The sequence below is a fragment of the Papio anubis genome, chromosome 1 (assembly GCF_008728515.1).
Source record: "Papio anubis isolate 15944 chromosome 1, Panubis1.0, whole genome shotgun sequence".
Taxonomy (NCBI): Eukaryota; Metazoa; Chordata; class Mammalia; order Primates; family Cercopithecidae; genus Papio; species Papio anubis.
This window is the reverse complement of record NC_044976.1, coordinates 60,099,551-60,110,730: the sequence shown is the minus strand read 5'-3', so window position 1 is coordinate 60,110,730 and position 11,180 is coordinate 60,099,551. Positions and strand designations below refer to the sequence as shown.

General features: G+C 43.6%; 1 protein-coding gene across 1 annotated transcript in view; it reads left to right on the top strand.

The window, feature by feature from the left end:
* Positions 1–4,004: 4,004 nt before the first annotated feature.
* TM2D1 (TM2 domain containing 1) overlaps positions 4,005–11,180 on the top strand; it is a 40,948-nt gene continuing 33,772 nt past the window's right edge. The window contains exons 1-2 of the mRNA XM_003891972.4: positions 4,005–4,467; positions 5,641–5,714. Of these exons, the coding sequence (XP_003892021.2) occupies positions 4,289–4,467; positions 5,641–5,714 (253 nt within the window). The 5' untranslated portion in view covers positions 4,005–4,288. The remainder of the gene's footprint in view (positions 4,468–5,640; positions 5,715–11,180) is intronic.

The following is an 11,180-nucleotide window of genomic DNA, read 5'->3' as shown; positions in this document are numbered from 1 at the left end:
GAGACAGGGTTTCACCATATTAGCCGGGATGGTCTTATTTACTGACCTCAGGTGATCTGCTTGCCTCGGGATCCCGAAGTGCTGGGATTACAGGCTGAGCCACCACGCCCGGCCTAAGTTAAAGTTTAAAGGTTCGTTTTCTAGGCTATACACTGCAATCTCCGCCTCCTGGGTTCAAGTGATTCTCCTACCTCAGCCTCTGGAGTAGCTGGGACTATAGGCGCGTCCCACCACGCAAGGCTAATTTTTTGTGTTTTTAGCAGAGTCAGGATTTCACTGTGTTAGCCAGGATGGTCTTGATCTCCTGACCTCATGATCCGCCAGCCTTGGTCTCCCAAAGTGCTGGGAATACAGGTGTGAGCCATACCGCCCTAGGGCTATACTTTTTTTTTGAGACAGAGTCTCGCTCTGTCGCTGGAGTGCAGTGGTGGGATTTCAGCTCACCACAATCTCCGTCTCCTGTCTAAGTGGATTCTCCCTGCCTCAGCCTCCCGAGTAGCTGGGACTACAGGCGCCCCACCACGCCTCGCTAATTTTTTTTTTTTTTTTTTGTATTTTTAGTAGAGACGGGTTTCAATTGCAGCACCAGGGATGGTCTCCCCTGACCTCCTGACCTCGGATCTCACTCGGCCAGGGCGGGGCCCCAAAGTGCTGATTATGGCGCGGAGCCACCGCTACCGCCCCCTAGAAGCATACATTTTAAGCAGTCAATGATCCTACAAAAATATAGTGTTTCAACTACTGTTTTGGGAGAATTTTTAAAATTTTTTTCTTTTCTTTTTTTTTTTTTTTTTGAGGCGGAGTCTGGCTCTCTTGCCTAGGCTGGAGTGCAGTGGCCGGATCTCAGCTCACTGCAAGCTCCGCCTCCTGGGTTCACGCCATTCTCCTGCCTCAGCCTCCCGAGTACCTGGGACTACAGGCGCCTGCCACCTCGCCCAGCTAGTTTTTTTGTATTTTTTAGTAGAGACGGGGTTTCACTGTGTTAGCCAGGATGGTCTCGATCTCCTGACCTCGTGATCCGCCCGTCTCGGCCTCCCAAAGTGCTGGGATTACAGGCTTGAGCCACCGCGCCCGGCCTCTTTTTTTTTTGTTGTTCAAGCCATCTGCCCTCTTTGGCCTCCCAAAGTGCCAGGATTACAGGCTTGAGCCCAAACGCCAGGCCCAGGAGGAATATCTTAAGCAAAACCATTGTCCTACTACAGTAGCTAGTATGTGCTTCTAATGCAACAATTATCAAACAATTATCAAATAGTATTTAACTGTTTGTATTTTCCCTTAGCAAACAGGAAGTGCTTACCTGCAGGGTTTTTGTCTCAGTTTTTGAGTCTAGGGTCTAGCTTCATGCTGAGTACACAGTAAATGCTCAATTAAAAACTTTTTTTTTTCTTTTTGGAGGGAGAGAGAGAGGACCGGAAAAAAAAGGAAAGAAAGGGAAAACAAAGGAAGAAAAAAGAGAAGGAAGAAGTCCATTTAGAATAGGAAGTTTATAATCAAACTACTAAATTTCTCACTTAAATCATTGAAACCTGATTTAAATTATGTAAAATGTCTTAAAAATAGCAGCAGGGCACGGTGGCTCACACCTGTACCCCAGCACTTTGGGAGGCCAAGGCGTGCGGATCACGAGGCCAGGAGTTCGAGACCAGCCTGACCAACTTGGTGAAATCCCATCTCTACTAAAAATACAAAAATTTGTTGCGCAAGTGGTGACGTGCACCTGTAATCCCAGCTACTCAGAAGGCTGAGGCAGGAGAATCGCTTGAACCCAGGAGGCGGAGGTTGCAGTGAGCGGAGATCGTGCCACTGCACTCTAGCCTGGGTGACAGAGCAAGACTCCATCTCAAAAAATAGCGGCAGGGCGTGTTGGGTCACGCCTGTAATCCCAGCACTTTGGGAGGCCAAGGTGGGCACATCACAAGGTCAGGAGTTCAAGACCAGCCTGACCAACATGGTGAAATCCTGTCTCTACTAAAAATACAAAAATTAGCCTGGCGTGGTGGTGTGTGCCTGTAATCCCAGCTACTCAGGAGACTGAGGCAGGAGAATTGCTTGAACCTGGTAGGCGGAGGTTGCAGTGAGCCGAGATTGCCCCATTGCACTCCAGCCTGGATGACATAGTGAGACTCCGTCTCAAAAAAAAAAAAAAAAAAAAAGCATAGTATGACAGGGCGCGGTGGCTCTCATCTGTAATCCCAGCACCTTGGGAGGCCCAGACGGGCGGATCACCTGAGGTCGGAAGTTGGAGACTGGCCTGATCAACATGGAGAAACCCTGTCTCTACTAAAAATACAATATTAGCCAGGTGTGGTGGCACATGGCTGTAGTCCCAGCTACTCAGAAGGCCGAGGTAGGAGAATAACTTGAACCTGGGAGGCGGTGTTCGCAGTGAGCCAGATCGTGCCATTGCACTCCAGCCTGGGCAACAAGAGCGAAACTCCATCTCAACTCCATCTCCGTCTTTGAATGAATGAATGAATGAATGAATGAATGAAGCATAGTAATGCTGCAAAGTTGTTTTATTATGAAAATTTTAGGAACAGGTGTGGTGGCTCACGCCTGTAATCCCAGTACTTTGGGAGGTGGATCACCTGAAGTCATGAGTTCGAGACCAGCCTGCTCAACATGGTGAAACCTCGTCTCTACTAAAAATACAAAAATCAGCTGGGCTGGTAGCGGGCGCCTGTAATCCCTGCTATCTGGGAGGCTGAGGCAGGAGAATAGCTTGAATCTGGGAGGCAGAGGTTGCAGTGAGCCGAGATCATGCCATTGCACTCCAGCCTGGGCAACAATAGTGAAACCCCACCTCAAAAAAAGAAGAAAGTAAATTTAAAAACGTAGTTTATGTTTAAATATTACTTCAAATAGTTGTATGTCTTCCAGAATATATATTCCAAAATGAGCCCAGGCACAGTGGCCTCACACCTGTAATCCCAGCACTTTAGGAGGCAGAGGCAGGCAGATCACTTAGGCCAGGAGTTCAAGACCAGTCTGGCCAACATGGTGAAACCCTGTCTCTACTAAAAATACAAAAATTAGCTGAGCGTGGTGGCACACGCCTGTAGTACCAGCTACTCAGGAGGTTGAGGCAGGAGAATCACTTGAAACAGAAGGCGGAGGCTGCAGTGAGCTGAGATCGTGCCACTGTACTCCAGTCTGGGTGACAGAGCGAGATTCTGTCTTAAAAAAAAAAAAAAATTTACTTCTCATTATACCACAGTTCTCAAAGTGCGGTCCCCGGACTAGCAACATCCACATCACTAGGGAACTCCTAGAAATGGAAATTATCCAGTCTCTCCCTACATCTTTTGTATCAGAAACTCTGAGAGCGGGGTCTGTCATTCTTTTTTAATAACTACTACAGGTGATTCAGATGCTACTCAAAGTTTGAGAACCACCAAAGTGGTTGAAATGTGCTAAAGTATGGATGAAGAAGCACCACTCAAATTCAAATTTTTATATTGTTAGACAAAAAAAAAGATTAAACTTAACTTACGAAAACATTTTTTTCTCACTATTAAAGTTCCCCACCACAGAACTTTCAGAACATAGAGAAATTTAAAAACAGATGGAGGGAAAAAATCTTCAACTTTTCACTTAGTCATAAAATTCGGTTTCCTCTTGTTACAGTTTCCACCCCCCAAATCATCTCCCACCTAAATTGTCACTTTTTATTTTTTAAGGTGTAATGTCTTTCAGAGTTTTTAAGTTCTGTTCGTGGCAGCCTTCCAAAATCCTTCTCTAAAAAGTTACAGGAGGACATTATGTCAATTAGTAAGAGCATGTATCTGAAATCTGGCAAACATCAATTTCATTCCGATTGAGTCACTTAGTGATTAAGGTCAGTGTGTTTCAGCGTCTTTGAGCCTTGTTCCTTATCTGTAAACCCAAATCCTATCAGGGCTAATTGCGATGATGTCAGGAAAGCATTGATTCCAACCTCAGGCGCCGCTGGCACTTTCAGAGGATCGAGAAGCCTCAGCTAAGAGCACGGGAATGAGAAGCGGGTGAAGCACCTGATTGCCTAAACTAGTCGTTTCCTTCCTCCAGCACTCAAAGATCAACCTTAGCTCCTTCCAAGGGTTCGAGGGGCAAAATTCGTCCCGAGGGACGGGGTACATGCATATTTTAAAAGGTTCTCCCAATGTGATTCCACGGGCTCACAGAGAGAAGAACACGCGAATCGACGAAACTGGATTCTATCCTTTGCGAGGTCCCTTTAAGAACGTCGCCCTGTTGCCCTTCTCCCTCCGGCTCCTGGGCGGAGGCGGAAGCGGAAGAGGCGAGGGAAATGTCGGTCTCCAAGATGGCGGCCGCGTGGCCGTCAGGTCTGTCCGCTCCGGAGGCCGCGACTGCTAGACTCCTCGGTGTCCTGTGGTTCGTCTCAGTCACTACAGGACCCTGGGGGGCTGTTGCCACCTCCGCCGGGGGCGAGGAGTCGCCTAAGTGCGAGGACCTCAAAGTGGGACAATATCCTCTGTGGGGAACATCCCCCATGGAGGCGAGGTAGAGTTGGGTTCGCAGGTGGGTCGCTGCCCTCAGGACCGGCTAGGGCTGTACTGAGTGAAAACGATAACCTGATCTGTGGCTTCTAATGACTGAAGGATCCCTGAAGGTGAACAGAGTTGTGGAGATGGCAGGGCCAGAGGCCACCCTTTGTGATTTCCTTGTGATTTTACTAGTCATTGGCGCTTCCTCTTCTGATACACTTTTTTTTTTCTTTTTTTTTTTGTCAGTGTGCTTATTTGTTCAATAAAACATGTAGATCCTGAAGTATGCCAGGCCCCGTTCTAGACACTAGTAATATAAAGATGGATAGTCTCTTACCCTGGAAATGTTTGCCACCTCTTCCTAGGGGGAAGACAAGTAGTAACGATCTAGCCGATGTGTGTTGCCCATTTATCGTTAACTTTATGTATATTATGTATATTACCTCCTGTTATCCTCAGACTTCATGAGATGCTAGACTGCCAGTGGACAAATTTCTTTCTGTTTTCTTTTTTCTTTTTTGAGGCAGAGTCTCGCTCTGTGCCTAGGCTGGAGTACAGTGGCGCGATCTCAGCTCACTGCAACCTCTGCCTCCCGGGTTCAATCAAGTCTCCTGCCTCAGCCTCCTGAGTAGCTAGGACTACAGGCATGCGCCACCACACCCGGGTAATTTTTGTATTTTTAGTAGAGACGGGGTTTACGCCATGTTGGCCAGGCTGGTCTTGAACTCCTGGTCTCAAGCGATCCGCATCCCCCTCGGCATGAGCCACCTCAGTGGACAAATTTCTGTTGCACTTTGTAACCTTGGATGACTTATTTGAACTCTGTTTTCTCATGAGTAAAAACGTGGATAATTATGGCACAAACTTAAAGGTTTATTGTAATGTTTATGTATTATTATATTATTTGTAGAGACAGACTTCTCATTATGTTGGCCAGGCTGTTCTTCCCGAATTCCTGGGCTCCAGTGATCCTCCTGCCTCAAGTATTATTTAGCAATACTAAAAGTATATTTGTACATATGCTTATTGACTTGGACAAACTAGCAGCCTTTATTTACATGTGAATATCAACATGAGTATATAATATGAATAGTAAAGGCATGATAATGTGTTGTGTTGGAATGTAGTCCATATTTCCTTAACTTTTTTTTACATATATTTGTAAAGATCCAAAAATAAATGATGCTACGCAAGAACCAGTTAACTGTACAAACTACACAGCTCATGGTAAGACTTCCACAAACATGTCTTTAAAAATAATTTTAAAAACATTATTTCATAGGTCAATGTATGATCACTAAGGGCAATTAATAAATGCATTTTTTCTAAATTATAACATTATTACTCAGTTACCAGAGTAACTTAAAATTGGAGAACTAGCTAGGGGCTGTCAGTATTTAATTTAAAAAAGAATTCTACTTGTTCTGAAATGGTGAAGTTTCACCATATAAACAATAATAGGGCCGGACGTGGATGTTCCCAGATTCAGTTAGGCAAATGTACTTGTATTTTATATACTTTATTTTCCCCCAATGAATAAGCATATCATTCCCTCACATGGAAAGTCTTCCTTTTATTTTCCTTTAGCTCTCCACTTACATCATCTGTGAATACTTACCTGATAGTTCTTGGCTAGTACCATAATACCTACAAGTCCTTGATGCTTCCCAGCAACTTCATCACTATCATTTATGTCGCTTTGATAAATGTCATTTTTATTACTTTGATTATATTACTTTGGTTTATATTTGATTATATTTGTTTGATTTGGGGTGTGTGTTTATGTGTGTGTATTTTTTTTTTTTGAGACGGAGTCTTGCTGTGTCGCCCAGGCTGGAGTGAAGTGGCGCTATCTTGGCTCACTGCAAGCTCTGCCTCCTGGTTTCACGCCATTCTCCTGCCTCGGCCTCCCTAGAAGCTGGGACTACAGGCGCCCGCCACCACGCCCGGCTAATTTTTTTGTATTTTCAATAGAGACGGGATTTCACCGTCTTCGCCAGGATGGTCTCGATCTCCTGACCTCGTGATCCGCCTGCCTCGGCCTCCCAAAGTGCTGGGATTACAGGCGTGAGCCACCACGCCCGGCCTATGTGTGTGTATTTAGCATTCAGTTGGCATCAAAATGATTTTTTACGTGTTTATAAATTTATCAATAATTCTTAAGTGGATTCAACATTTTATTACAGAAGACACCTAACTGGAGGGCAGGAGGGCAGACTTCTTTAGGGGCAGAAATTCTTTTCAGTTGTATAATTTCCTTTGAAATCCCCATATCTACAAAAAAATACCCTGTAGGCTAGAAAAATGCTTTTTTTTTTTCTTTTTTTGAGACAGCTGGCTGCCAGCTTCCCAGGATGAAGCGAGATGCTTGAGTTACAATAGTATTCACAGATTTCTAGCATCTTTCATATGAATGATTGAAACAACTATTTGAGAACTAACTCTTCTTTATGTGTAACTCTATTCTCTGTGTTCTGAAAGCTACGATATAAAAGACTTCGAAGTGTAAAACAGGCAAATCAAAGGATATTTATAAGTTAACTACAAAGGAAAGGATTACTTACAAAGTTCCTTTAAATGACCAGGCATGGTGGCTCATGCCTGTAATCCGAGCACCTTGGGAGGCTGAGGCAGGCGGATCACAAGGTTGGGGGTTCGAGACCAGCCTAGCCAACATGGTGAAACCCTGTCTCTACTAAAAATAGAAAAATTAGCCGGGTGCAGTGATGGGCACCTGTAATCCCAGCTACTCGGGAGGCTGAGGCAGGATAATTGTTTAAACCTGGGAGGTGGAGGTTGCAGTGAGCCGAGATCGTGCCATTGCACTCTGACCTGGATGACAGAGCAAAACTCTGTCTTGGGGGAGGAAAACATTTTCTTTAAATGTAATATATCTAAATAAAATAAATGTATACATACTACGCAACGTCTCCTATATAAGGCATATATTATTTTCTTTCTGGGGGTCTCATTATGTCATCCAGGCTGGAGTGTAGTGGTACCATCTCGGTTCACTACAACTTCTGTGTCCTAGGATCAAGTGATCCTCCCACCTTGGCCTCTGGAGTAGCTGGGACTACAGGTGTGCACCACCACTCCCAGCTATGTTATGTTATGTTATGTTATGTTATGTTATGTTATGTTATGTTATTTTTTGTATTTTTGGTAGAGACAAGGTTTCGCCATGTTGCCCAGGCTGGTCTCAAACTCCTGAGCTCAAGCAATCTGCCTGCCTAGGCCTCCCAAAGTGCTGGGTTTACAGGCATGAGCCACCAGGACTGGCTTCCTGGCTTTTTTTTTTTTTTTTTTTTTTTTTAAATTGTAGAGATGAGGGTCTCTCTCTATAGCCCAGCCTGGTCTTGAACTCGTAGGCTCAGGCAGTTCTCTTGCTTTGGTCTCCCAAAATGGTGGGATGACAGGCATGAGCCACTGTGCCCAGCTAGTTGCCTTTTTTTAACACACACAAAAGCTCGTGGGCTAGCTATGGTGAATCAATTCGAAGTCCTGATTGGAGATGGATATCAAAATAGCTCATGAAACATGCTTTTTGGTTCTAACATAGGAGAAAAATATTAAGAGTTGTGAAAAATGTGAGTTAAGTGATCTGTCTCATTCTTCTAGCCAAAATTATTTTTCCTTTGTTTTTTTTCACTGAGTATATGAAGAACTATTGTGAAATTCTCAAACTATGTTTACTTTTCTTTCTTTCTTTTTTTTTTTTTTTTTTGAGACAGAGTCTCTCTCTGTCGCCCAGGCTGAAGTGCAGTGGTGCGGTCTTAGGTCATTGTAACCTCTGCCTCCTGGGTTCAAGTGATTCTCCTGCCCCAGCTTCCCAAGTAGCTGGGATTACAGGCGTGCACCACCAAGCCCAGCTAAGTTTTGTGTTTTTACTGGAGACAGGGTTTTGCCATATTGGCCAGGTTGGTCTTGAAGTCCTGACCTCAGGTGATCCACCTGCCTTGCCCTCCCAAAGTGCTGGGATTATAGGCGTGAGCCACTGAGCCCAGCCTAATTTTCTTCTTTCTTTTTCTTTTTTTATTTGAGACAGGATCTCACTCTGTCACCAGGCTAGACTGCAGTGGCACCGTCCTCGCTCACTGCAACCTCCACGTCCCAAGCTCAGGAGATCCTCCCACCTCAGCCTCCTGAGTAGCTGGGACTACAGGCACATGCCACTACACCTAGCTAATTTTTTGTATTTTTTGTGGGGGGTGGGTAGAGGTGGGATGTCTCCATGTTGCTCAGGCTAGTCTGGAACTCCTGGGCTCAAGTGATCCACCGGCTTGGCTTTCCAAAGTGCTGGGATTACAGGCATGAGCCACGACATCTGGCTGTTTAATTTTCATAAACTAATGTTTGGGTAGGGATGAACGTGAGCAGTGTTTTACAGAGGGGAGTTTGGGGCTAGTGAGTAGGAATTGGGACAAAAGGCAAGGAAATTCATCTGCGACAGTAAATTGATGTGATCTTAAAATGGTTCCTGGTTAGCTCAGTATCATCCAACAAGCACATTTGTTTATTGAGAAAGTATTTATTGGTAATGAATAATTTAAAACTAAATTTAGTTTAATTATTGAGTTCAGACAATTTATATTACAAAATATTGTTTTTGATTGAGAATTTGTTCATTTATTTATATTTATTTATTAAGAAATTATTACATGGCAGGCATCTGCTAAGCGGTATAGGTGATCTACAAAAGAAGACATAATCCCTGACCTTAAGAAGTGTTCTGTCAGTCCAGGCGAGGTGGCTCACGCCTGTAATCCCAGCACTTTGGGAGGCTGAGGTGTGTGGATCATGTGAGGTCAGGAGTTTGAGACCAGCCTGACCAACATGGTGAAACCCTGTCTCTACTAAAAATAGAAAAATTAGCCAGGTGTAGTGGCACATGCCTGTAGTCCCAGCTACTTGGGAGGCTGAGGCAGGAGACTCGCTTGAACCTGGGAGGCGGAGGTTGCAGTGAGCCAAGATCACGCCACTGCACTCCAGCCTGGGCGACAGAGCCAGACTCTGTCTAAAAAAAGAAAAAAACAAAGAAGTGTTCTGTCTAGGTTATATACACACATATCAGCAAGTATTTTCAATTTTTCTGTCACTGAAATACAAAAAATATTTAGATTTTACCTCCAGAAAATTTTGCTATGGTCCTTTGACAGAAGTCTTCTTTATTTTCTTAAGTTTGTATTATAGTATTTTTACAGAAAAGTGCATGTAGGTATAATTCAAATGATTTTCACAAATGACACACCTGTAAATGCTTCCAGATCAAGAAACAACATTATTAACATGCCAGAAGCCCTCTTCATAGTCTTTTATAGTCACTACTCTGCCTCAGTGGGTAACCACTATTTATTCTAGCTTCTGACTGTAAATTAGTGTTTCAAAGAGTATATTATTTTTTATCTTTTTATTTGGAGATAGTTTCAAACCTACAGAAAAGTTAGAAGAATAAGAGTAGTACAAAGAACTCCACCGTAGGCTGGGCACAGTGGCTCCCGCCTGTAATCTCAACACTTTGGGGCCAAGGCTGGTGGGTCACCTGAGGTTGGGAGTTCAAGACCAGCCCAACCAACGTGGAGAAACCCCGTCTCTACTAAAAAAAAAAAAAAAAAAATACAAAATCACCTGTAATCCTAGCTACTCAGGAGGCTGAGGCAGGAGAATTGCTTGAACCTGGGAGGCTAAGGTTGCAGTGAGCCAAGATTGCACCACTGCACTCCAGCCTGGGCAACAAGAGTGAAACTCCATCTCAATAAACAAACAAACAAACAAAAAAACCTCCATCTATATACTCTTTACCCAGATTGACCAATTGTTAACATACTTTCTCTCTCTCAATTTGTTTGTGTATATACTTTTTTCTGCCCCTATAAATCTGTGTTTTTCTTTAGAGATGTTCCAGATCAGATGTGGTGGCTCACACCTGTAATCTTAGCACTTTGGGAGGCTTAGGTGGGCAGATCACTTGAACCCAGGAGTTCTAGACCAGCCTGGGCTATGTGGTGAAACCCCGTCTCTACAAAAAATACAAAAAGCTAGCCAGGCATGGTGGCGCTACGCGTGTAGTACCAGCTACTTGGGAGGCTGATGTGAGAGGACTACCTGAGCCAGGGAGGTGAGGCTGCAGTGAGCCCTGATTGTGTCACTGCACTCCAGGTTGGATGACAGAGCAAGACCCTGCCTCCAAAAAATAAATCAGTAAAAAATAAAAAAAAGAAAATAGAGATATTTTCTTAACATAAATACAGTTCAGTTATAAACTTTGGTAAATTTAATATTAATACATATGCTTTAATCTAATCCATATTCTTATTTTATCAGATGACCCAAATAATGCCTTTTTAGCATTTTCTCCCAGTACAGGATCCTAAAATCAGATTTTACATTTAGTTTTCTTTAAATTGGTACATTTCCACAACTTTCTTTGTCTTTTATGGCATTGACTTGCATGTTTGATGACTACAGCCTCCCTTTATTTAATAGAGTGTTCCTCATTGGGATTGTTTGATATTTCCTTTTGATTAGACTTAGGGTATACATTCCACACTGTAAAATAACATAATTGATGGAGTGTCCTTCCCAACATCTCGCATCTGGGGGCACATGATAAGTATCTCTTTCTCCTTGGTGATGCTAATTGTTTATCACTCAACTTTTTCTACTGTATAGTTAGTATTTTTTTCTTCGCAA